The sequence below is a fragment of the Salvelinus fontinalis genome, chromosome 28 (assembly GCF_029448725.1).
Source record: "Salvelinus fontinalis isolate EN_2023a chromosome 28, ASM2944872v1, whole genome shotgun sequence".
Classification (NCBI taxonomy): Eukaryota; Metazoa; Chordata; class Actinopteri; order Salmoniformes; family Salmonidae; genus Salvelinus; species Salvelinus fontinalis.
This window is the reverse complement of record NC_074692.1, coordinates 27,082,712-27,110,488: the sequence shown is the minus strand read 5'-3', so window position 1 is coordinate 27,110,488 and position 27,777 is coordinate 27,082,712. Positions and strand designations below refer to the sequence as shown.

At 45.3% G+C, this 27,777-nt stretch overlaps 2 protein-coding genes across 15 annotated transcripts in view; both read right to left on the bottom strand.

Moving 5' to 3' along the window:
• Nucleotides 1-27,777, bottom strand: part of LOC129826526 (splicing regulator ARVCF-like) — a 378,140-nt gene that overhangs the window by 297,963 nt on the left and 52,400 nt on the right. Inside the window, exon 1 of one of the 14 annotated variants that reach the window (XM_055887356.1) lies at nucleotides 14,374-14,460. The exons of the other annotated variants lie outside the window; for them this stretch is intronic. The gene's annotated coding sequence lies outside the window, so the exon portion shown is untranslated. Of the gene's footprint in view, nucleotides 1-14,373; nucleotides 14,461-27,777 lie in introns of those variants that run through there. 14 annotated transcript variants of the gene reach the window in all.
• On the bottom strand, nucleotides 10,357-10,866 carry LOC129825766 (NADH-ubiquinone oxidoreductase chain 5-like). Its single transcript, XM_055885916.1, has one exon. It carries the CDS (start codon nucleotides 10,864-10,866, stop codon nucleotides 10,357-10,359), a length of 510 nt encoding a protein of 169 aa, XP_055741891.1.

The following is a 27,777-nucleotide window of genomic DNA, read 5'->3' as shown; positions in this document are numbered from 1 at the left end:
AAGATATGGGATTTTATATACTTGTAGGTAATAGACATACACCTAAGAGACAATGATGCTCTAGCCTTAAAAGAGACGGACCTTTAAAAAAGACATCTCATTCAATACAGTGAAATGTCAACCCAGACTTAGTCCCAGTAGATCTGAGACTAGACTGGTGACCTTAACCCTCTCTATGGGCTTCCTCTTAGCCACGGCTCCACACACACACACACACACACACACACACACACACACAGAATACATTGTGGATAAACACAGTGGCGTTTGGTGAGTCACTGACAGTCTGAGCAGGACAATAAAAGAGCACTATTAGGGCTGTGAGCGAGGCTAGCGGTGCATGGAGACTATATTGTATATGACAGGAAACCCTGTTGGATCTGCTGTCCTGCTATGTTTAGAGGAAGAATACAGAACGATACTGACTGTGAGAGGACAGGACCTCCAGCTGAACACCCACCATCTCCCTCTCTCTTTTTTATTATCACCCTTAGTCTCAGTCTTTCCCCTCTCTCAGTCTTTCCACTCTCCCTCTCTCTCAGTCTTTCCACTCTCCCTCTCTCTCAGTCTTTCCACTCTCCCTCTCTCTCAGTCTTTCCACTCTCCCTCTCTCTCAGTCTTTCCACTCTCCCTCTATCAGTCTTTCCACTCTCCCTCTATCAGTCTTTCCACTCTCCCTCTATCAGTCTTTCCACTCTCCCTCTATCAGTCATTCCACTCTCCCTCTATCAGTCATTCCACTCTCCCTCTATCAGTCTTTCCACTCTCCCAGTCTTTCCCATCTCCCTCTCTCCCAGTCTTTCCCATCTCCCTCTCTCCCAGTCTTTCCCATCTCCCTCTCTCCCAGTCTTTCCCATCTCCCTCTCTCCCAGTCTTTCCCATCTCCCTCTCTCCCAGTCTTTTCCATCTCCCTCTCTCCCAGTTTTTTCCATCTCCCTCTCTCCCAGTCTTTTCCATCTCCCTCTCTCCCAGTCTTTTCCATCTCCCTCTCTCCCAGTCTTTTCCATCTCCCTCTCTCCCAGTCTTTTCCATCTCCCTCTCTCCCAGTCTTTTCCATCTCCCTCTCTCCCAGTCTTTTCCATCTCCCTCTCTCCCAGTCTTTTCCATCTCCCTCTCTCCCAGTCTTTTCCATCTCCCTCTCTCCCAGTCTTTTCCATCTCCCTCTCTCCCAGTTTTTTCCATCTCCCTCTCTCCCAGTCTTTTCCATCTCCCTCTCTCCCAGTCTTTTCCATCTCCCTCTCTCCCAGTCTTTTCCATCTCCCTCTCTCCCAGTCTTTTCCATCTCCCTCTCTCCCAGTCTTTTCCATCTCCCTCTCTCCCAGTCTTTTCCATCTCCCTCTCTCCCAGTCTTTTCCATCTCCCTCTCTCCCAGTCTTTTCCATCTCCCTCTCTCTGTCTTTCCCATCTCCCTCTCTCTCAGTCTTTCCCATCTCCCTCTCTCTCAGTCTTTCCCATCTCCCTCTCTCTCAGTCTTTCCCATCTCCCTCTCTCTCAGTCTTTCCCATCTCCCTCTCTCGCAGTCTTTCCCATCTCCCTCTCTCTCAGTCTTTCCCATCTCCCTCTCTCTCAGTCTTTCCCATCTCCCTCTCTCTCAGTCTTTCCCATCTCCCTCTCTCTCAGTCTTTCCCATCTCCCTCTCTCTCAGTCTTACCCATCTCCGTCTCTCTCAGTCTTTCCCATCTCCCTCTCTCTCAGTCTTTCCCATCTCCCTCTCTCTCAGTCTTTCCCATCTCCCTCTCTCTCAGTCTTTCCCATCTCCCTCTCTCTCAGTCTTACCCATCTCCGTCTCTCTCAGTCTTTCCACTCTCCCTCTCTCTCTGTCTTTCCACTCTCCCTCTCTCTCTGTCTTTCCACTCTCCCTCTCAGTCTTTCCACTCTCCCTCCCAGTCTTTCCACTCTCCCTCTCAGTCTTTCCACTCTCCCTCTCAGTCTTTCCACTCTCCCTCTCAGTCTTTCCACTCTCCCTCTCAGTCTTTCCACTCTCCCTCTCAGTCTTTCCCATCTCCCTCTCAGTCTTTCCCATCTCCCTCGCTCTCAGTCTTTCCCATCTCCCTCTCTCCCAGTCTTTCCCATCTCCCTCTCTCCCAGTCTTTCCCATCTCCCTCTCTCCCAGTCTTTCCCATCTCCCTCTCTCTCAGTCTTTCCACTCTCCCTCGCTCTCAGTCTTTCCCATCTCCCTCTCTCCCAGTCTTTCCCATCTCCCTCTCTCCCAGTCTTTCCCATCTCCCTCTCTCTCAGTCTTTCCACTCTCCCTCTCAGTCTTTCCCATTCTCCCTCTCAGTCTTTCCCATCTCCCTCTCAGTCTTTCCACTCTCCCTCTCAGTCTTTCCACTCTCCCTCTCAGTCTTTCCACTCTCCCTCTCAGTCTTTCCACTCTCCCTCTCTCTGTCTTTCCACTCTCCCTCTCTCTGTCTTTCCACTCTCCCTCTCTCTCTGTCTTTCCCATCTCCCTCTCTCTCTGTCTTTCCCATCTTACTCTCTCTGTCTTTCCCATCTTACTCTCTCCCAGTCTTTCCACTCTCCCTCTCTCTGTCTTTCCACTCTCCCTCTCTCTCAATCTTTCCACTCTCCCTCTCTCTCAGTCTTTCCACTCTCCCTCTCTCTCAGTCTTTCCACTCTCCCTCTCTCTCAGTCTTTCCACTCTCCCTCTCTCTCAGGCTTTCCACTCTCCCTCTCTCTCAGTCTTTCCACTCTCCCTCTCTCTGTCTTTCACTCTCCCTCTCTCTCAGTCTTTCACTCTCCCTCTCTCTCAGTCTTTCCACTCTCCCTCTCTCTCAGTCTTTCCACTCTCCCTCTCTCTCAGTCTTTCCACTCTCCCTCTCTCTCAGTCTTTCCACTCTCCCTCTCTCTCAGTCTTTCCACTCTCCCTCTCTCTCAGTCTTTCCACTCTCCCTCTCTCTCAGTCTTTCCACTCTCCCTCTCTCTCAGTCTTTCCACTCTCCCTCTCTCTCAGTCTTTCCACTCTCCCTCTCTCTCAGTCTTTCCACTCTCCCTCTCTCTCAGTCTTTCCACTCTCCCTCTCTCTCAGTCTTTCCACTCTCCCTCTCTCTCAGTCTTTCCACTCTCCCTCTCTCTCAGTCTTTCCACTCTCCCTCTCTCTCAGTCTTTCCACTCTCCCTCTCTCTCAGTCTTTCCACTCTCCCTCTCTCTCAGTCTTTCCACTCTCCCTCTCTCTCAGTCTTTCCACTCTCCCTCTCTCTCAGTCTTTCCACTCTCCCTCTCTCTGTCTTTCCCAACTCCCTCTCTCTCAGTCTTTCCACCCTCCCTCTCTCTCAGTCTTTCCACCCTCCCTCTCTCTCAGTCTTTCCCATCTCCCTCTCTCTCAGTCTTTCCCATCTCCCTCTCTCTCAGTCTTTCCCATCTCCCTCTCTCTCAGTCTTTCCCATCTCCCTCTCTCTCAGTCTTTCCCATCTCCCTCTCTCAGTCTTTCCACTCTCCCTCTCTCAGTCTTTCCACTCTCCCTCTCTCTGTCTTTCCACTCTCCCTGTCTTTCCACTCTCCCTCTCTCAGTCTTTCCCATCTTCCTCTCTCAGTCTTTCCCATCTCCCTCTCTCTCAGTCTTCCCATCTCCCTCTCTCTGTCTTTCCCATCTCCCTCTCTCTCAGTCTTTCCCACCTCCCTCTCTCTCAGTCTTTCCACTCTCCCTCTCTCTCAGTCTTTCCACTCTCCCTCTCTCTCAGTCTTTCCACTCTCCCTCTCTCAATTCAATTCAATTCAATTTGCTTTATTGGCATGACATAACAATGTACATATTGCCAAAGCTTATTTTGGATATTTACAATATAAAATAAAAATGAGAATCAAAATTGTCAATGGGACAACAGTAACAACAATAACCACGTGTCAAAATAACCATACATTGAACAATAACAAAAAACATACAGTAGAGGACATGTGCAGGTTGATTGGTCTGTCAGACACTGTCCCTCAACTCATAGCAGGCAGCAATGTAGTGCGCTGCCAACCCACAGCTCTCTGCATCCTCCCCCAACAGGACGGGTAGCCTACTCTCATCAGAGAGGTCTTTGAAACCTTGAATAAGGGTTTCAACTTTGGGGAAATGACACTCTCTAATTCAGGGGTGTCAAAGTCAAATGGACGGAGGGCCAAATAAAAAATTTAGCTACAAGCCGAGGGCCGGACTGTTCGAATGTTCATTGAAAAAAATTTAAATGACGCATATAGTCTAGTGAACCTAATTGAACCTACTGAAAACCTAACAAATATATTCCAATATGATCAGATAAATAAAGCAATATTTTCTTATGGCTCTGTCAGTAATCTTTAATTTTCAACAGACACAAAAGACAAATTTCCTTTATATAAAAATCCCCATAACATGAACATTAAATGAAAGAAACCGGTATTCAAGGCACCATCAGTAGCCTATATTTTCTATTTTAGCAAAAGTGGGCTAAATTTACTTCAAAGAAAAAAACAATAATAGCAATTTTCTATCATCCACTCAACTGAAATATTTTTAAAATATAATTGGATTGAAATACAATAAAATAAAGTGCAAAAATCTATTAATCAAAAACAACACTTTGTTTAAGGAGAAGTAACATGCAGTGAAAACAAATATTAAACTTTAACTTTTAAACTTGAACTGAGTAAAAACTCTAAATATGTGATTGCACAGTAATGTTCACTTGTTTGAGGTTGAGGGTGATACTTGGTGGTGTCCCATCTTTTCCACAAGTTCATCAATGTTCGGGGTAAGGCTCTGAGCTGAGGAAATCCTCAGAATTGAGTGGAGGTGTTCAGCAGTAAGTCGACTTCTGTGTGATGTTTTGTTCAGGTTCATCAAAGAAAACAGTTGTTCACACAGGTATGTGCTGCCAAACATAGACAACGTTTGAGCAGCCTGGATGCGCAGCTGGGGCATTGTGTCGGGGAGGAAACGGGCGAACTCCGCAGCACCCACTGCCGCATATTTTGCCCTCAGTGCATCATTGCATTGGAGGTCAATCAACTCCATTTGGAGGTTTGGTGGTGAGCTTTCCACGTCAACAGCAAATGGGTTACCGAGCAGTTCCAACCTGCTTTTTTGTGCTTCAAAGTCAGCAAATCGGCGTCGAAAGTCAGCGGCAAGCATACCTATTTTATCAGCCAACTGTGCGCTCGGGAACGCACTGGTAGAGAGCTTCTCTTTCATGGTCTGGCAGCTGGGAAAGTGGCTCAAATTTTCTTTCCGCATCTGCGTCTCCCACAGAGTCAGTTTGGTTTTAAATGCCTTCACTGTACTGTACATATCAGAGATGACATGATCCCGACCCTGCAGCTGCAAGTTCATTGCATTCAGATGACTCGTAATGTCACACAGAAAAGCCATTTCACACAGAAACATTTCGTCTCGGAGTTGTGTTGTGTCTTTCCCTTTGCTGTCCAAGAACAGACAAATCTCCTCACGAAGCTCGAAACATCTTTGAAGCACCTTTCCCTGGCTTAGCCATCGCACCTCTGTGTGATAAGGCAAATCACCATGCTCCGTTTCTAACTCCGTCAGAAATGCCTTGAACTGGCGGTGATTCAAACCTTTGGCTCTGATAAAGTTAACTGTGCGCGTGATGATGCTCATTACATGCTCCATTTTCAAGGCTTTACCGCACAACGCTTCCTGGTGTATGATACAATGATAAGCTGTCAGCTCACCTGTCGCGTTTTCCTCTTGCATCTTTTCCCGTATCTTCGCCACCAGTCCGCTCCTGTGTCCACACATCGCAGGTGCTCCGTCGGTTGTCAAACCCACGAGTTTTTCCCAAGGCAGCTCCATCTCATTTACACATCTTGACACCTCTTCATACAAATCATGCCCCGTAGTTGTGCCATGCATAGGACGTAAAGCCAAAAACTCCTCTGTCACGCTTAGGCTGGAGTCCACTCCGCGGATGAAAATTGACAACTGGGCAATGTCAGAAATGTCGGTGCTCTCATCCACAGCCAAGGAATATGCAATGAAATCTTTTCCCTTTTTCACAAGCTGCTCTTTTAGATTGATGGACAACTGGTCTACTCTCTCGGCAATGGTGTTTCTGCTCAGACTCACATTTAAAAAGAGTTGCCTTTTTTCTGGGCAAACTTCGTCACAAACTTTAATCATGCAGTTTTTGATGAAATCCCCCTCCGTAAATGGCCGGGCTGATTTAGCGATCTCTTCTGCCAAAATAAAACTGGCCTTGACAGCAGCCTGGCCTTGTGATTTGGCTTTTTTGAACAGAGCCTGTCGAGATTTGAGGCCTCGTTTTAATTCCTCTGCCTTTTGTAGCCTTTGTTCCATGTCCATATTCTTGTTTTTGTCCGCGTGTTTCGTTTCATAATGTCGTCTCAGATTATACTCTTTCAGTACCGCCACACTTTCTCCACACAGAAGACACACAGGTTTTCCAGCTACCTCCGTGAACATATACTCCGACTCCCACCTTGTTTGAAACCCCCGGTTCTCAGTGTCCACCTTCCGTTTTGCCATTTTTGATGGGTATCTGAAAGTTAATTTTACTGTGATGCTGACGACTGCTGTGCCAATAAATATTGAAATGAAGCAGCCTACTGCTCGGTGCGTCACCGTTGCATTGTGGGAAATGTAGTATTGGTGCGTGTAAAAGATCTGCGGGCTGCCGGCTTGCTGCGGTCTGCGGGCCGGTTCTAATAATAAATCAAGATCATCCCAGGGGCCGTAAAAAACCTTCTCGCGGGCCGGATGTGGCCCGCGGGCCTTGACTCTGACATATGTGCTCTAATTGTTTTACATTTTTGTAATTTTGTCAGGAAATGCAGCTCCGTCTCAGGTTCCGCTGTTGTGCAGTGGTTGCACAGCCTTTCCTCTACAGGGAGCCAGGTTTTCCTGTGTCTACCCTTCTCACAGCAAGGCTGTGCTCACTGAGCCTGTACGTTGTCAAGGTTTTTCTAAGGTTTTGATCAGTAACCATGGTCAAATATTTAGCCACAGTGTACTGTCGATTTAGGGCCAGATAGCACTGCATTTTGCTTTGTGTTTGTGTTTCCCAATAAGCAATGTAGTTTTGTTTTGACTGTGTTGTAATTTGGTTTATCCTGATTGATTGGATGTTCTGGTCCTGAGGCTTCAGTGTGTTAGTAGAACAGGTTTGTGAACTCAGCCCCAGGACCAGCTGGATGAGGGGTCTCTTTTCTTTGCTCAGCTCTTGGCATTGCAGGGCTTGGTAGTGATATGAGAGGGGGTCACTGTATTTTAGATGTTTCCAAAACTTAATTGCTCTTTTTTGAGTTTTTATTATTAGTGGATATTGGCCTAATTCTGCCCTGCATGCATTGTTTGTAGTTTTCCTCTGGACATGTAGGATAATCTTACAGAACTCTGCATGCATGGTTTCAATGGGGTGTTTGTCCCATTTGATGAAATCTTGTTTTGCAAGTGGACCCCACACCTCGCTGCCATAAAGTGCAATTGGTTCAATGACATATTCAATTAGTTTTAGCCAAATTTGAATTGGTATTCCAATTTGAATTTGCTTTTTAATGGCGTAGAATGCCCTGCGGGCTTTCTCTCTTAGTTCATTCACTGCCTCATTAAGGTGTCCAGTTGAGCTTATTTTTAAACCTACGTAATTGTAGTGTGTGCAGTACTCTATATGTTTTGTACCGATTGAGAACTTTGGTCTAATTCCCTGACATCTGGATCTTCTCTGGAAAATCATTATTTTAGTCTTTTGGGGGTTTACTGCCAGGGCCCAGGTCTGGCAGTACTGCTCTAGCAGGTCCAGGCTCTGCTGTAGGCCATGTGCTGTGGGTGACAGCAGGCATAGGTCATCTGCGAAGAGTAGGCATTTAACCTCTGAATTGTGGAGACTAACACCATTGGCTGAGGATTTCTCTCTGTCTTTCCCCTCTCCCTCTCTCTTTCCCCTCTCACTGTCTTTCCCCTCTCCCTCTCTCTGTCTTTCCCCACTCCTCTCTTTCCACCCTCTCTCTCTGTCTTTCCCCTCTCTCTCTCTGTGGTTTTCCAATCACTTTCTCTCAGTCTTTCCCCTCTCTCTCTGTGTGTGTCTTTCTAATCTCTCTCTCTCCCCTCACTCTCTCTTCTCTCTCTCTCTGCTGTCTTTCTCCTCTCTCTCTCTCAAATTCAAATTCAAGCTGCATGAAAAACATTGTGTCAATATTGCCAAAGCAACAACGTAAACAATTGACATTGTAATAAAATTATAAACAATAACATAATATAAAATGGGAGTAAATAATAATACAAAATTAAATACAAAAATAACAAAATGTTACAACAATAAAATGGTAACAGTCAATAGTAGAAATGTAATAAATATTAAAAGCTAAACATGGAAAATGAAACTATAACTAACTTATAACTAAATAACTGTCATCTTCACCATTACATCATTACTACAACTACCATCATCATTACTACTACCACCACTAAACTGCTATCACTACCATCACCCCTACTACCCATACCCCTACTATTTGGAATGATAATCGCAACAACAATAATAATAGTAATAACAATAATGCTAATTATAAGTAAGTTACTGTTTATTATTCAGTGTCTCTCTATCTGTCCCCCCCTCTCTCTCCCCTTTCTGTCTTTCCCCTCTCTCTCTCAGTCTTTCCCCTCTCTCTGTCTTTCCCCTCACACACACACACACACACACACACACACACACACACACACACACACACACACACACACACACACACACACACACACACACACACACACACACACACACACACACACCAGGCAGTTTCTCACTCCGATAGCACATCTGCCAGCAGGCCTTAATCCTACTGTCGTCTGCTGATAAGATAATGCTCCCAATGAATTTTTACATTTACATTTAAGTCATTTCGCTGACGCTCTTATCCAGAGCGACTTACATTTTACCTTTTTATTTAACTAGGCAAGTCAGTTAAGAATAAACTCTTATTTTCCATGACGGCCTAGGAACAGTGGGTTAACTGCCTTGTTCAGGGGCAGAACGACAGATTTGTACCTTGTCAGCTCGGGGATTTGAACTTGCAACCTTTCGGTTACTAGCCCAACGCTCTAACCACTAGGCTACCCTGCCGCCCCGAATGGCAAAGAGAGGGAAACAAGGACTTCTATTTTTATCTGGTTATGCCAAATCATTTACTTGCTGGTTTTATAGCTCCCCTGATGTCAAATGAAATAGTAATGAATGAAATGGGAGCTGCAGTAAAAAGTGCATATACAGAAAGTAATTTGCTGCGAAAAAGCAAAAAGCCTTGTTTAAAATGTGATGACATTTACCATTCCTGGGAGGCCTGTAAAGGTGAACTGGCAGCAGTGGTAGTGGTGGTCATTCACTGATGCCGCACACACACATACACACTGCAGGATCCTTTATGCAACAGTCTTTCAGCTGTCATTTTACAGTGGGGGATATTCAGAACACGGATATTCACATACAGAACTAGCTAACACAGAGTAAAAGTGTATTTTGAAAGGTCCTAGGGGATAAGTTAGAGAAGAAGACTGGCACCTTAGAAAAGGGCTCCAAATCACCGCATAGACTGACTCATTAGAAAGGCACAGTGGTGTCTGTTAGCTTTAGTAAAAACATCAGCTGGTTGTATTGAAACATCTCCCTAGAGTAGATGAAAGGAATATAGGAGGGTGAATGATGGCGTAATAATACAGAACAGGGCACATATATGACCTGTGTTTGAATGTAGAAATGTGATGCCATAATGGCTCATTTTATTACTTGGTGCCTCTAGGCTAGGGATCATCAACTAGATTTAGCCGCGGGCTGATGTTTACTTGAGCGGATGGTCGAGGGGCCAGAACATCATTACAAATCATTTGTAGACTGGAAATTAACCGCAAGAAGCCCAAACAGATATAATGTTTGACTAAAACATAATCATTTCAAACCTTGGTTATATTTGTATACGATCACGTGTCTCTCTATTATGCGTAGGAATACTTGGGAACAGATTTCTTAGAAAACTGGGGGGGGGGGCAAATAAAATCCCCCATGAGCCAAATCGGAGAACACTGCTCTAGGGTAATTCAGACTGTTGACTGAGGACGTTTTACTGTGTTTGTTGTGCTTTCACAGCTCTGTTTTGTATTGGATTGATGTGTATATTTTTGTACTTACAGGACTCATCTGTAAAAGATGAAATAAAAATCAAATCAATCAAAATGGTGGGACAGGGTGTTTCCACGAGGCAGCGGCAGCATCCCAAATAGCACCCTATTCCCTAGTGCACTACTTTTGACCAGGGGAGGTTCAGGTTTCACTATCCTGAAACCACTGCCTCTTCTAGACACAAAGGAACAACCTACTCTTCAAATGCTTTGTGGTCCTTCATGTCAGTTTTGGCCACAAGGAAATCTCAATAGTAGTCCTGTGTACCAGCGTAGAACAACACGTAGAACAACACGTAGAACAACACGTAGAAGAACAACACGTAGAACAACACGTAGAAGAACAACACGTAGAACAACACGTAGAAGAACAACACGTAGAAGAACAACACGTAGAACAACACGTAGAACAACACGTAGAACAACACGTAGAACAACACGTAGAACAACACGTAGAACAACACGTAGAACAACACGTAGAACAACACGTAGAACAACACGTAGAAGAACAACACGTAGAACAACACGTAGAAGAACAACACGTAGAACAACACGTAGAAGAACAACACGTAGAACAACACGTAGAACAACACGTAGAACAACACGTAGAACAACACGTAGAACAACACGTAGAACAACACGTAGAACAACACGTAGAAGAACAACACGTAGAACAACACGTAGAAGAACAACACGTAGTAGAACAACACGAAGAACAACACGTGGAACAACACGTGGAACAACACGTAGAACAACATGTAGAACAACACGTAAACACCTTTCTCTTTTTGTTCCCTATGTCTTATGTTAGCCAAGCCTTTCTTGATGAGTGAAATCATTATTTTTCTATTGCAAGTAAAAGCATCCGCCCCAGTCACTATACACACTCAGACAGGCAGACAGAATGCAGGGTCATTAAATAGAGATGGGAGTGGACTGGGCAAGACAAAAGCAGCCATGGCAAATTTAAAGGGGTGTGGGTCGCATTTGTTGGGGCTATAATCAATTAAAAAGCTATTTGTTCCCCCAGTCCCATCCCTGGCTTGCACTCCTAAATGACATCCCCACACAGACATTTTGAAGGGTCAGTGGCACAGCCTGGGCCCCAGATCCAGTATGGCTGTATGGCAGACATAGCCCTGACCCAGCAGCACTGCTGTATGGCAGACATAGCCCTGACCCAGCAGCACTGCTGTATGGCAGACATAGCCCTGACCCAGCAGCACTGCTGTATGGCAGACATAGCCCTGACCCAGCAGCACTGCTGTATGGCAGACATAGCCCTGACCCAGCAGCACTGCTGTATGGCAGACATAGCCCAGACCCAGCAGCACTACTGTATGGCAGACATAGCCCTGACCCAGCAGCACTGCTGTATGGCAGACATAGCCCTGACCCAGCAGCACTGCTGTATGGCAGACATAGCCCTGACCCAGCAGCACTGCTGTATGGCAGACATAGCCCAGACCCAGCAGCACTGCTGTATGGCAGACATAGCCCTGACCCAGCAGCACTGCTGTATGGCAGACATAGCCCTGACCCAGCAGCACTGCTGTATGGCAGACATAGCCCTGACCCAGCAGCACTGCTGTATGGCAGACATAGCCCTGACCCAGCAGCACTGCTGTATGGCAGACATAGCCAGACCCAGCAGCACTACTGTATGGCAGACATAGCCCTGACCCAGCAGCACTGCTGTATGGCAGACATAGCCCTGACCCAGCAGCACTGCTGTATGGCAGACATAGCCCAGACCCAGCAGCACTACTGTATGGCAGACATAGCCCAGACCCAGCAGCACTACTGTATGGCAGACATAGCCCAGACCCAGCAGCACTACTGTATGGCAGACATAGCCCAGACCCAGCAGCACTACTGTATGGCAGACATAGCCCAGACCCAGCAGCACTACTGTATGGCAGACATAGCCCAGACAGCCAAGTCTCACTAGCAGTTAGCGAGACATATAACAGTTAGCGAGACATATAACAGTTAGCGAGACATATAGCAGTTAGCGAGACATATAACAGTTAGCGAGACATATAACAGTTAGCGAGACATATAACAGTTAGCGAGACATATAGCAGTTAGCGAGACATATAACAGTTAGCGAGACATATAACAGTTAGCGAGACATATAACAGTTAGCGAGACATATAACAGTTAGCGAGACATATAACAGTTAGCGAGACATATAACAGTTAGCGAGACATATAACAGTTAGCGAGACATATAACAGTTAGCGAGACATATAACAGTTAGCGAGACATATAACAGTTAGCGAGACATATAACAGTTAGCGAGACATATAACAGTTAGCGAGACATATAACAGTTAGCGAGACATATAACAGTTAGCGAGACATATAACAGTTAGCGAGACATATAACAGTTAGCGAGACATATAACAGTTAGCGAGACATATAACAGTTAGCGAGACATATAACAGTTAGCGAGACATATAACAGTTAGCGAGACATATAACAGTTAGCGAGACATATAACAGTTAGCGAGACATATAACAGTTAGCGAGACATATAACAGTTAGCGAGACATATAACAGTTAGCGAGACATATAACAGTTAGCGAGACATATAACAGTTAGCGAGACATATAACAGTTAGCGAGACATATAACAGTTAGCGAGACATATAACAGTTAGCGAGACATATAACAGTTAGCGAGACATATAACAGTTAGCGAGACATATAACAGTTAGCGAGACATATAACAGTTAGCGAGACATATAACAGTTAGCGAGACATATAACAGTTAGCGAGACATATAACAGTTAGCGAGACATATAACAGTTAGCGAGACATATAACAGTTAGCGAGACATATAACAGTTAGCGAGACATATAACAGTTAGCGAGACATATAACAGTTAGCGAGACATATAACAGTTAGCGAGACATATAACAGGCTTGGCCTCAAACATACTGCATGTGTGCAACATGTTTAGTCACCTGCTGTGATGGTGGAGGGAGCAGGAGGGGTGTTGAGACAGCTATTATATCAGTTAAGGGGGGAAGGGGGAGGGTGGAGGGTGAGGAGAGTAAAGGAGAAGACCAGATGGACACTGGCTGGAGGAAGGGTTGTGTTGTGACATTCAGACGATCTTAAATCTGAGTGACAGGAAAAGCAGTGTTAACGGTCATTCCATTGGATGTCTGCTTGGACAACTGCTCCTGTCCTGTCCACATGGCCACTACTACTGTTGGACTTCAGAGAACTAAAGGTGACTGAACTTTCCCATGTCTCTCCTCAGCACTGGGCTCCTCCACATGGCACAGTGAACTTGGATAGATGAACTGAGAGTGAAGGGTGAGGTAATTCAAAGGGGAACAGGAATAGGGAACGACAGTGTACAGGAACTGCCATGGAGCCACCCAGTAGTCATGCAGTAAGTATAGTGCTGACTGAGAAATGTGCCAGTCCAGACAGAGCCTCAGGTGATACACTGATAAAACACTCACATTAAGCCTGCTTCCTCTAAAAAGCATATTTACATAAAGGTTCAGAAGCACATGGTTCAAGTGAGGTCAGAGCGGTGTACTGTGGGTAATGCTAAGGGGATAAGAAGGTCTTACTGAGTTTTAATGAGGAGAAATCAACAAGAAAACACTCAGTGGAACTGCACTGGCACTGAGTCACTCTCCTCTCTTGATTGTTCAGCATTTGAATATCTCCTCAGTCCCCAACTGTATTTCAAACTGTCAATCTGACACAAACATGGAAGACCATTCATAATTTAAACATACCTGGACGTTTTTGACATTTCTCCGATTTGGTAATCAAGCTTTGTAGTTGAATGGGTATAGGATGCAATGGCTTTGAAATGCTTATATAATGAAAACTTGTCTGTCTACATTCAAACTCTTACAGTTTTGATTGACTGTCCATTCATAAGGACTTATAGATCCATCATTTACAAGTTATGATATACATTATACACAGATGTACTGTTCTGTGACCGAACAGTGAAAAATATCAGAATTGAAGATTGAATCATCTGGTACGGGAGAAGCCTGAGGAAAAGCATAGCAAGTCAACATGATTGTAAATTTATTCTATGCAGAATGAGAAGGGTATCCATTGCACTCAGGCTGTTTTCTACCAGCTACTGAGCTCAGTATGTCACACCTACAATGAGAAAAACAATTCTGATACCTGTTGAAACACGACCATAGACACTTGCAGTCAATACAACAGTGTTAAGCACATTCTCTTCTAATGGCTAATAGATTAACCAGTCACAACTCACCCACACACTTCTTCCCAGAGCGTGCACAAGAATACACACACCAAACCCTACTCACTGATTCCTAGAGCAGAGACACACAAACAATAAATCCTGTGCATTCTTCCAGAGCTGTGCCAAAGAGGTTTTTCAGACAACAGCCCCTTCCCTTCCCCTTTCCCCTCACATCCCTCCTCTCCCCCCACACCCCTCCTCTCCCCTCACGCCCCTCCTCTCCCCTCACGCCCCTCCTCTCCCCTCACGCCCCTCCTCTCCCCTCACGCCCCTCCTCTACCCCTTCCTCCCTCCTATACCCCTTCCTCCCTCCTCACGCCCCTCCTCTACCCCTTCCTCCCTCCTATACCCCTTCCTCCCTCCTCACGCCCCTCCTCTACCCCTTCCTCCCTCCTATACCCCTTCCTCCCTCCTCACGCCCCTCCTCTCCCCTCACGCCCCTCCTCTCCCCTCACATCCCTCCTCTCCCCTCACGCCCCTCCTATACCCCTTCCTCCCTCCTCACGCCCCTCCTCTACCCCTTCCTCCCTCCTCTCGACACCACCCCTCCCTCCTCTCCTCTTCTCTTGACCCCTCCCTCCCGACTCTCCTCTCCTCTTGACCCCTCCCTCCTCTCTTGTCCTCCTGACTCCTCCCTCCCGCTCTTCTTGACCCCTCCCTCCTCTCCTCACGTCCCTGCTCTCCCCTCACGTCCCTCCTCTCCCCTTTATGTTCCTCCTCTCCTCTTGACTCCCCCCTCCCTCTTCTACACTTCATGACCCCTTCCCCCTCTCTACTCCCCTTGATCCCTCGCTCTTCACTCTTCTTGACCCTTCTTCCTCTCCTCTTGACCCCTCCCTCCCTCCTCTCGACTCCTCCCTCCCTCCTCTCGACTCCTCCCTCCCTCCTCTCGACTCCTCCCTCCCTCCTCTCGACTCCTCCCTCCCTCCTCTCGACTCCTCCCTCCCTCCCTGCCTCCCTCCTCTCGACCCGCTCTCCCTCCTCTTGACTCCCCCTCCCTCCCTCCTCTCATCTCCTCTTGACCCCTCCTTCATCTCCTCTCGACTCCTCCCTCCCTACTCTCGACTCCCCCTCCCTCCTTCCCTCCCTGCCTCCCTCCTCTTGACTCCCCCTCCCTCCCTCCCTCCTCTCCTCTTGACCCCTCCCTCATCTCCTCTCCTCCATCCCTCCTTCCCTACTCTCGACTCCCCCTCCCTCCCTCCCTGCTTCCCTCCTCTCGACTCGCTCTCCCTACTCTCGACTCCCCCTCCCTCCCTTCCTCCCTCTTCTTGACTCCCTCTCCTCTTGACTCCCCCTCCCTCCCTCCCCTCTTGACTCCCCCTCCCTCTCTCCTTGCCTCCCTCCTTGCCTCCCTCCTTGCCTCCCTCCTCTCGCTCTCCCTCCTCTTGACTCCCCCTCCCTCCCTGCCTCCCTCTTCTTGACTCCCTCTCCTCTTGACTCGCCCTCCCTCCCTCCAGTCTGTCTCATCAGCCCTCTGACATCCATTTAAATTCTCATTTACAGGCTGTTAGTGCTGGAGCCCATCCAGTAACAGAACCCCCATGCAGATACAGACAGACACATCACAGTGTGGTCAAACAGAGGCATTGCAATGAAATTCAAATGGCCTCATTCAGAATGGGAGATCCACATAGCTGAGACTATTATATCAGGGTGAACAATCCTATAAAGGCAGAATCATATCTTTGTGAAGTGCTGAAGTAGGGTGAACAGACTGACAGGGAGTGCAGTGCTCACTAAAGGATATGCTAATATGCAGCCTTATTCAGCCTTGAGAGTGATTGGCACAGTGTGTTGGATAGAATGGATAGTTCTGGGTTGAAGAACACAATGCCAAGACAGTGAGAGGAAGAAGAGAGATGAAAGAAAGGAACGGAAGAGAAAGATAGGGAACCAGCTCAACGTGAATGTTGTATTTCTGTCTTTAAGCGTACTACACTCTATGGTGTATAACTGTTATGAAGTGTACAGGTAAGGTGATGTCTTGTGAATTAAAGCACATTCAGAATGCGTACACCCATTTTTCACATGCCAACAGAGAGCCTCATCGTGTTAAGTTACAGTATACCTAACATGCACACAGAGTGTGAGTGATGCAAAAGGCGGTGTGGTAGTAAGCTAAATGAGAAGGGACATAACTGTTCATTGTGCTTCACTACACAGACTGACATCTCTCTGTTATGACTGGGAAGTCACAATATCTGCCATTGCCCTGGGATAAATATGGCTCGAGTCACTTTCAGTATGCCTTTTGTATCAACCACAGATCCACATGAAATTGAAATCTAATGTTTCGCCGCTCTGCAGTCAGTCAGGCGGCAGAAGTGTGATTTCCAGAGAGAGGGGATGGTTAGAGTTGTCGGTAATGGACTTCCACATCTCCCTGTCTTCTCTCATTTGGGAGTTTTCACCAAGTGTGTCTGTCTGTAAAGCTGTCAGAGTGCATCACACGCTAGTCTCCATAGTTATTTTGCCTCAGTCAAACTCGTTATAGTCAAAGCCAATGGAAGGATGCCTATATCAAGTCCTCATTATGGGGGAGTGTGTACATTTCAAAATGTCCAATCAACAGTTAAAAGCCCTGTGATACTGTATGATCAAAGATGCAATACGTTACACTCCAGATCAGGAAGTCAGTCATGGTAGTAGAATTGTGCTGTGTTATGAGTAGGAATAGCAGATCCATAATAGTCTTCATTGTTACTCCTTCTCAGTGGTGTAAAGTAATACTTAATAGAGGTCGACTGATTAATCGGAATGGCCGATTAATTAGGGTCGATTTCAAGTTTTCATAACAATCGGTAATCGGCATTATGGGACACCGATTATGGCCGATTACATTGCACTCCACGAGGAGACTGCGTGGCAGGCTGGCTACCTGTTACGCGAGTGCAGCAAGGAGTCATGGTAAGTTGCTAGCTAGCATTAAACGTATCTTATAAAAAAACTATCAATCTTAACATAATCACCAGTTAACTACACATGGTTGATGATATTACTAGTTTATCTAGCTTGTCCTGTGTTGCATATAATCGGTGCAGTGCCTGTTAAAATATATATATATATATATATATATATATATATATACACTGCTCAAAAAAATAAAAGGAACACTTAAACAACACAATGTAACTCCAAGTCAATCACACTGTGAAATCAAACTGTCCACTTAGGAAGCAAACTGATTGACAATAAATTTCACATGCTGTTGTGCAAATGGAATAGACAAAAGTGTGGAGTGTGCCCCTGCCTAACCACCGTCTTGTTTGCTTAATATAAGGAATTTGAAATGGTTTATACTTTTACTTTGATACTTAAGTATATTTAAAACCAAATACTTTTAGACTTTTACTCAAGTAGTATTTTACTGGGTGACTTTCACTTTTACTTGAGTAATTTTTTATTAAAGTATCTTTATTTTTCACTCAAGTATGATAATTAAGTATGTTTTCCACCACTGCTCCTTCTCCCCTTACCCTAAGGCATCCAGAATGTATTATGGATGGATAGATGGCTATACAGCAGCACTGTCTGTGATTGACAAGTATCCTTTGTCAAGCATGTTAACATGAATAAAGCAGACAGTGAAGCACAGCCAAATCTACGAGGCAGAAGTCAGAGAAGTGACCTTGGTGATGATAGATGGACTACCCAGACAAGCTATTCATTTTTAATATTTTTTATTTCACCTTTTTTGAACCAGGTAGGCCAGTTGAGAACAAGTTCTCATTTACAACTGTGACCTGGCCAAGATAAAGCAAAGCAGTGCGACAAACAAAAAAACACAGTTACACATAAACAAACATACAGTCAATAACACAATACAAAAATCTATGTAGTGTGTGCAAATGTAGAAGAGTAGGGAGGTAAGGTAATAAATAGGCCATAGAGGCGAAATAATTACAATTTAGCATTAACACAGGAGTGATAGATGTGCAGATGATGATGTGCAAGTAGAGATACTGGGGTGCAAAAGATCAAGAGGATAAATAACGAAATGGGGATGAGGTAGTTGGGTGTGCTATTTACAGATGGGCTGAGTACAGGTACAGTGATCGGTAAGCTGCTCTGACAGCTGATGCTTAAAGTTAGAGAGGGCCAGCCAACGAGAGCATACAGGTCACAGTGGTGGGTAGTATATGTGGCTTTGGTGACAAAACGGATGGCACTGTGATAGACTACATCCAATTTGCTGAGTAGAGTGTTGGAGGCTATTTTGTAAATGACATCGCCGAAGTCAATGATCGGTAGGATAGTCCGTTTTACGAGGGTATGTTTGGCAGCATGAGTGAAGGAGGCTTTGTTTGTGAAATAGGAAGCCGATTCTAGATTTAATTTTGGATTGGAGACGCTTAATGTGAGTCTGGACGGAGAGTTTACAGTCTAACCAGACACCTAGGTATTTGTAGTTGTCCACATATTCTAAGTCAGAACTGTCCAGAGTAGGGATGCTAGTCGGGCGGGCGGGTGCGGGCAACAATCGGTTGAAGAGCATGCACTTAGTTTTACTAGCATTTAAAAGCAGTTGGAGGCCACGGAAGGAGTATTGTATGGCATTGAAGCTCGTTTGGAGGTTTGTTAGCACAGTGTCCAAAGAAGGGCCAGATGTATACAGAATGGTGTCGTCTGCGTAAAGGTGGATCAGGGAATCACCAGCAGCAAGAGCGACATCATTGATATATACAGAGGAAAGAGTCGGCCTGAGAATTGAACCCTGTGGTACCCCCATAGAGACTGCCAGAGGTCCGGACAACAGGCCCTCCGATTTGACACATTGAACTCTATCTGAGAAGTAGTTGGTGAACCAGGCGAGGCAGTCATTTGAGAAACCAAGGCTATTGAGTCAGCCGATAAGGATGCGGTGATTGACAGAGTTAAAAGCATTGGCCAGGTCGATGAAGACGGCTGCACAGTACTGTCTTTTATCGATGGCGGTTATGATATCGTTTAGTACCTTGAGCGTGGCTTAGGTGCACCCATGACCAGCTCGGAAACCAGATTGCATAGTGGAGAAGGTACAGTGGGATTCGAAATGGTCGGTGATCTGTTTGTTAACTTGGATTTCGAAAGATTTTAGAAAGGCAGGGCAGGATGGATATAGGTCTATAACAGTTTGGGTCTAGAATGTCTCCCCCTTTGAAGAGGGGGATGAACGCGGCAGCTTTCCAATCTTTGGGGATCTCAGACGATACGAAAGAGAGGTTGAATAGGCTAGTAATAGGGGTTGCAACAATTGCGGCGGATAATTTCAGAAAGAGAGGGTCCAGATTGTCTAGCCCAGCTGAATTGTAGGGATCCAGATTTTGCAGCTCTTTCAGAATATCAGCTCTCTGGATTTGGGTGAAGGAGAAGTGGGGGGAGGCTTGGGCAAGTTGCTGCAGGGGGTGCTGAGATGTTGGCCGGGGTAGGGGTACCCAGGTGGAAAGCATGGCCAGCCGTAGAAAAATGCTTATTGAAATGATCGATTATCGTAGATTTATCGGTGGTGACAGTGTTTCCAATCCTCAGTGCAGTGGGCAGCTGGGAGGAGGTGCTCTTTTTCTCCATGGACTTTAAAGTGTCCAAAACTTTTCGGAATTAGTGCTACAGAATGCAAATTTCTGTTTGAAAAAGATAGCCTTAGCTTTCCAAACTGACTGAGTATATTGGTTCCTGATTTCCCTGAAAAATTGCATATCGTGGAGGCAATTCGATGCTAATACAGAAAGCCACAGGATGTTTTTGTGCTGGTCAAGGGCAATCAAGGTTGGGGTGAACCAATGGCTATATCTGTTCTTAGTTCTACATTTTTTGAAAGGGGCATGCTTATTTAAGATGGTGAAGGAAGCACTTTGATGAGCAACAAGGTTTCCTCTACTGATGGGATGAGGTCAATGTCATTCCAGGATACCTGGGCCAGGTCGATTAGAAAGGCCTGCTCGCTGAAGTGTTTTAGAGAACGTTTGACAGTGATGAGGGGTGGTCATTTGACCGCGGACCCATTTATCATGCACGCAAAGAGGCAGTGATCACTGAGATCCTGGTTGAAGACAGCAGAAGTGTATTTGGAGAGCAAGTTGGTCAGGATGATATCTCAGAGGGATATCTCTTTAAGGTTGTACCTGGTAGGTTCATTGATAATGTGTGAGATTGAGAGCATCTAGCTTAGATTGTAGGACGGCCGGGGTGTTACGCTTGTCCCAGTTTAGGTCACCTAACAGTACGTACTCTGAAGATAGATGTGAGGCGATCAATTCACATATAGTGTCCAGGGCACAGCTAGGGTCTGAAGGGGGTCTATAACAAGTTTCTGGAAATGTGGATTTTTAAAAGTAGAAGCTCGAATTGTTTGGGCACAGACCTGGATAGTATGACAGAACTCTGCAGGCTATCTCTGCAGTAGATTGCAACTCCACCCTCTTTGGCAGTTCTATCTTGTCGGAAAATGTTATAGTTAGGGATGGAAATTTCTGGATTTTTGGTGGCCTTCCTAAGCCAGGATTCAGACACGGCTAGGACATCCAGGTTGGCGGAGTGTGCTAAAGCAGCGAATAAAACAAACTTAGGGAGGAGGTTTCTAATGTTAACATGGATGAAACCAAGGCTTTTACGGTTACAGAAGTCAACAAATGAGAGCGCCTGGGGAATGGAAGTGATGCTGGGGGCTGCAGGGCCTGGGTTAACCTCTACATCAACAGAGGAACAGAGGAGGAGTAGGATAAGGGTACGGCTAAAGGCTATAAGAACTGGTTGTCTAGTGTATTCGGAACAGAGAGTAAAAGGAGAAGATTTCTGGGCGCGGAAGAATAGATTCAAGGCATAATGTACAGACAAAGGCATGGTAGGATGTGAGTACAGTGGAGGTAAACCTAGGCATTGAGTGATGATGAGAGAGGTTTTGTCTCTAGAGGCAACATTTAAGCCAGGTGAAGTCACTGCCGTTGCAGGAGGTGTAACAAAATTGCTAGCTAAGGCATATTGAGCAGGGCTGGAGGCTCTACAGTGAAATAAGACAATAATCACTAACCAAAACAGCAATAGACAAGGCATATTGACGTTAGGGAGAGGCATGTGTAGCCGAGTGATCATAGGGTCCAGTGAGTAGCTAGTCGAGCTAGAGACACAGCGATTCAGACAGCTAGCGGGCCGGGGCTAGCAGATGAGCCTCCGGGGGACGTCGCAACGGAAGAGCCTGTTGAAACCCCCTCGGACGGTTATGTCGGCTGCCCAGTCGTGATGGATCGGCGGGACTCCGTGTCGGCAGTAAAGGGTCCAGGCCAATTGGCAAAAGAGATATTGTAGCCCAGGAATTGGCTGATGGATCTCTTCGGCTAGCCGGGAGAAGGGCCTAGCTCCAGGCTAACTGGTGCTTGCTTCGGAACAGAGATGTTAGCCAGGAGTAGCCACTCGGATAGCAGCTAGCTAGCTGCGATGATCCGGTGTAAAGGTTCAGAGCTTGTGGTAGGAATCCGGAGATGTGGTAGAGAAAAAGCAGTCCGATATGCTCTGGGTTGATATTGCGCTGTGCAGACTGGCAGGAATTGACCGTGCTGAGGCTGGCTGATGTTCGAGTTAATGGTGATGACCGCTAGCAGTGGCTAACTGACTACTAGCTAGTAGCTAGTTAGCTGGCTAGCTACTGATGGGGGTTCCGGTTCTAAAGTATAAAACTGAGCAAATCCGTACCACATTTGGGTACTGCGGGTTGCAGGTGAGTAAGAAATTGAGATAAAAAATTTATATGAAATATATACAAAGAAAACGATATATACATGGGACGGAACAAGACATGAAAAAACAGACATCCGACTGCTACGCCATCTTGGTGTAGGGTTAATCCTTCCTGTACATCTTCATGTGCAAACTCTTCACCATCATGGCACTATGCTTTGGAGATGTGTTTTATCAAAGCTTCCACGGAACATGGTCTCACTACCTAGTGTCTACATTATCTTACATTTTCTAGAATGGGCTAATGTGCTGTGCAGTTCAGATGACATGTCCTAATTCCAGTAGAATCACACACTTGACTGACTGTGCCTAATTATCTGTGGTCTATTTACCCAGGCATGTGAATGAGGGCGCCTAACAAAAGTCTAGAATGTGTTACATAGTGGCTCCCGAAAAATTCACACCCGTTAACTGTTTCCACATGTTGTTGTGTTACAGACTGAATTTAAAATGGATTACATTGAGATGTTGTGTCACTGGCCTACACACAATACCCCATAATGTCAAAGTGGAATTATGTTTTTGGAATTATTTACTAATTAATTAAAAATGAAAAGCTGAAATGTCTTGAGTCAATAACAATTCAATCCCTTTGTTCTGTCTAGCCTAAATAAGTTCAGGAATAAAGATTTGCTTAACAAGTCACATAATAAGTTGCATGGACTCACTCTGTGTGCAATAACAGTGTTAAACATGATTTTGGAATGACTAGCTCATGTACCCCACACATACAATAATCTGTAAGATCCCACAGTCGTGCAGTGAATTTCAAACACAGATTCAAACACAAAGTCCAGGGAAGCAGACATCGCATATCTCTTTGAGCATGGTGAATTATTAATTACACTTTGGATAGTGTATCAATACACCCAGTCAATACAAAGATACAGGCGTCCTTCCTGACTCAGTTGCCGGAGAGGAAGGAAACCACTCAGGGATTTCATCATGAGGACAATGTTGACTTTAAAACAGTTACAGAGTTTAATGGCTGTGAGAGGAGAAAACTGAGGATGGATCAACAACATTGTAGTTACTCCACAATATTAAAACCTAAATGACAGTGAAAAGAAGGAAGCCTGTACAGAATTTAAAAAATTTGAATGTTCTCGAGTTAGTTACAGTTTTGACTTAAATTGTCTTGAAAATCTATAGCAAGACTTGAAAATGGCTGTCTAGCAATGATCAACAACTAACTTGACAGAGGTTGAAGAATTAAAAAAAATTATGTGAAAATATTTAGGTATGCAAAGCTCTTAGAGACTTACCCAGACAGACTCAACTGTAATTACTGCCAAATGTGATTCTAACATGGATTTACTCAGGAGTGTGTACATTTGTAAAAAATTCTAAAAACATGTTTTCACTTTGTCATTATGGGAGATTGTGTGTAGAATTTTGAATTCAGGCTGTTACACAATAGAAATATGGAAGAAGTCAGGAGGTTTGAATAGTTTCTGAAAGCACTGTACCATAGCCAGTGGAAAGTTTAGCCTCCATTTATTCCAGTGAAACAAGATAGAATTTTAAACTATACAACTTCATTTATGATACAGTATAAATGTAATGGGTGCTGACAAACTCTATCATTTTTCAGAGGCAACAGATAATTATAACGTTATCAGGCCCGGGAATTAAAGAGTTGGAGAGAAAGGAGGGAGAGGAGAGAGAGAGAGAGAGAGAGAGAGAGAGAGTGAGAGGAAGGAGAGAGAGAGCGAGAGGAAGGAGAGAGCAAGAGGAAGGAGAGAGCGGGGAAGGAGAAAGAGCAGGGAAGGAGAGAAAGCGGGGAAGGGGGAAGGAGAGAGAGAGAGAGGAAGGAGAGAGACAGGCAATGTGCCTGCCCACAAACTGAGCTGCACTTTAACCTCCTGCCAAATGTATGACCATATTAGAGAAATATTTCCCTAGATTACACAAACCTGCAAAGAATATGAATTTGATAAACTCCCATATCTATTACGTGAAATACCACAGCGTGCCATCACAGCAGCAAGATCTGTGACCTGTCACCACTAGAAAAGGGCAACCAGTGAAGCACAAACACCATTGTAAATACAACATAATTATGTTTATTAATTTTTGGTACTTTTTTCTTTTTTGTACTTCAACAATTTACACATTGTTAAGACACTGTACATTAATATAACGTTTGAAATGTCAATATTCTTCTGAAACCTGTGAGTGTAATGTTTACTGTACATTTTTTATTTCAATTATCTATTTCACTTGCTTTGGCAATATGTTTTCCCATGCCAATATAGCCCATTTGAATTGAAGAGAGCGAGAGAACGCGCGGACTTACTGCGTGGTATACAGTGCAACAGCTAGCCCTCTGCCTATGCTGGGGCCAGTTAATTGCGGACCTTGGGTGTTCATAAACAAAACACTATTGCATTATGGGCTGGTGAGTGTCAGTGTCCTGCCTGCTGTCAGCTCCCAGCCTGATTCATCTGATGCCAGCTCTCTCTCGCTCTCTCTCTCTCACACACCCACTCTCTCTCTAATGCTCGATCCTTCCACCCGCTCTCAAGCACAGACAAAATAGTTTTTCAAATGAGAGCCCACCTGAAGCCACAGCGTTCACAGTGACAGACGCTCAAATGTCGATATCAGCCAATGTTTAGCTGATGGCCGGGCCAAGACGGCATTGAAAGTCTGAATGCCAGAAGCTATTTACTGGGTTAGGATGAATTAGGAGCCTGTCTGAAATGGAATTGTGGAAAGTAATCAATGACATGTCTCTCTTCCCACATTATTAGCCCAGCCTCACGTACAGTGCTGCTTTTATCCACTCAGGCTATTAGGAGGCTGTGGTCTGTGTCAGAGAGAGCGAGCGAGCGTGCAAGAGAGGGGAAAATAGAAAGAGAAAGAGGAGAGTGATACACATCAACACAGGCTCCTCCATGGTCTCCATCAGCAACATGGCTGCAGGATTGGTGCTACAAAGAGCAGAGGAGATGAGATGTGCTTTGGGACTGCTATCATGTCAGGCCACAGTGGACAACATATGCCGTCCCTGTTGGTGACATATCTGTTCTGCCTCTGCAGGTCTCCATTAGACAGACAGATGCAGAGTTGAGGGGAAAGCACAGCTGCCCTCTATGGGTGTAAATAAATCCAACATATACGCAAGGTGATTTTTCTCTACGACATGGAGGCTTGCAGGACAAGAGGGGGGGGATGTTGTTAGGCTCAGGTGTGTGTGCAGCCCTAATCAGCCAGCTTCTCTTGCTAATGTTGCAAAACCTCATTCTTGCCCAGTCATCAAAAACTGCTTAGTCTTGCAGCACGAAAGGAGAGTCAGTCATTTTTTATGCTGAATTTCACACGGTACAGTGAGGGGATGAAAAGGCTGGGTATTTGGAATTCATTAACTTATTTTTCCACCTTATAGAAAGCTCATCCCCCTGCAGGGTAGTCCAGATACTATTGCTGTCAAAATCCATTGCTTCTCGTGCCAAGTTCAACATAGAGAGAGAGAGAGACAGAGAGACAGACAGAGACAGAGAGGCTTCAGCGTATACTTTTGCATTCTCAGCTCTCAGAAACAACCCCACATGCTGTGGACCTAAACCAATAAAAAAGAAACAAGAGAGAACGAAAGAAAGACATTGTAATAGATTTGTGCAGTGGGCTAAACAAATAGTTGTGTGTGTACACTGAGCTTTATAAAGACTGGAGGACACTGCAGTTCATATTTCACTCTCAGTACAACACGGTTTCCTGAGCGAGTGTCTGGCCTTTTGTCAGCTATATATGAATCCCCCAGAGAGGATGAATAACGCCGCTCTAGAGGAACGCTGAGATAGGAATCCACCCATTCATTTAAACCATCTTCCCCTTCCTAATCATATAAACCTTCATGCCAGTGTTTCTCCCAAGAGCCATGTTAAAAAACAATTGGCCTACATTTCAACCTCTAACCATCCACAAACAGAAATGACATGTTTTTATGTAAAACGTTGTTTGTTTAACACAAAGCAATTCAAAGAAATGGAAGACAAGTATCAGTGAACGGATAGATGGAAAAGAAATAGCATTAGAGAGGAATTGCCCAGCAGTGAATATGAAACCCTGCAAGACAATACAGAACAATAATTACAGTTGAATATGAATATTTCTGTCAGTGGTCAGTGCATTAGTGCATAATTACCACAAGCTGTGTGGCCATAAGCATCGCTAGACAGACTTCCTCTTCTTTAAGGAGAAATAGACGAAGAAAGACGAGAGGAGAAAATAGGAAGCAAATGTAAATTAGCCCAGACTATTTTGCATATCAAGCCAAGCATAGATGGCGCAAATTCCCCTCGTGTCATGAAGACTGAATAAATCCCCCCATTAGAGGTCTGGGAATCAGGTATCTGGAATGAGGATCCCTCCAGCCCCCCACCAGCTTGTCCTGAACACCTCATCCATGGAGGAAAAGATCAATGAAATGAGCAGCTCTCAACAAGTGAATGTGAATGTCTGTCCAGGGCATTACAATCACTGTAGCATGGAGTCAGAGTAGGGGTGCTACAACACCCAAGCCCTCACACACACACACACACACACACCCCTAGGGTCTCTTTCTCTCACAAACACACACACTCTCACACAAGCAAGCAGACACACACAAACCACACACAGACTACCACACACAGTCATAAACTAAGAGGAACAGCGGTGCCAAAAACCCAGCTGTAATGCAGCTAGAACTGCAGCTGAGTCACACAACCCAATGTCACAATTAAATCCAGTTATTATGAGTGGTCCGCTAGACATCAAAGGACTTTTGGAACCCTCTTAGAAGATGAAGTGCTCATGATATTTATATTTCCCCTCATCTCTGACCACCTTGGGACAGGAAACAGTCCCTCTCCATTTTCCCACTGACGTACCTCACAGTGCACTTGATGGCTGTCATGTTGACCAGGGCCATTGGGTCGAGTGGAAAAGGGGGTTGTCCACTCCAGTACAGTATGGGCCATATGCAGTAGTGAAGGCAGGGTGTCCAGTACAGTAGGTACAATTTTCCCCATTGCCACAGCGGTAGCATGCCAAACCTTGGCTACTCTTTTTGTGCTAAACCTTGGCTACCAATGCTCCTTATAGGACACATCACTGCACTCTATACTCTTCTGTAAACTGGCCATCTCTGTATACCTGTCGCAAGACCCACTACTTGTTGCTTATTTATAAAACCCTCTTAGGCCTCACTCCCCCCTATCTGAAACATCTACTGCAGCCCTCATCCTCCACATACAACACCCGTTCTGCCAGTCACATTCTGTTGAAGGTCCCCAATGCACACACATCCCTGGGTTGCTCGTCTTTTCAGTTCGCTGCAGCGAGCGACTGGAACGAGCTGCAACAAACACTCAAACTGGACAGTTTTATCGCAATATCTTCATTCAAAGACTCAATCATGGACACTCTTACTGACAGTTGTGGCTGCTTTGCGTGATGTTTTGTTGTCTCTACCTTCTTGCCCTTTGTGCTGTTGTCTGTGCCCAACCATGTTTGTACCCTGTTTTGTGCGGCTGCCATGTTGTGTTGCTACCATGTTGTTGTCATGTTGTGTTGCTACCATGTTGTTGTCATGTTGTGTTGCTACCATGTTGTTGTCATGTTGTGTTGCTACCATGTTGTTGTCATGATGTGTTACTGCCATGCTGTTGTCATGATGTGTTACTGCCATGCTGTGTTATGATAGGTTACTGCCAT

Excerpts from the sequence above, each read along its gene's own strand:
- LOC129825766 (XM_055885916.1), bottom strand. The coding sequence starts at position 10,866 with ATGTTGTTCTACGTGTTGTTCCACGTGTTGTTCCACGTGTTGTTCTTC.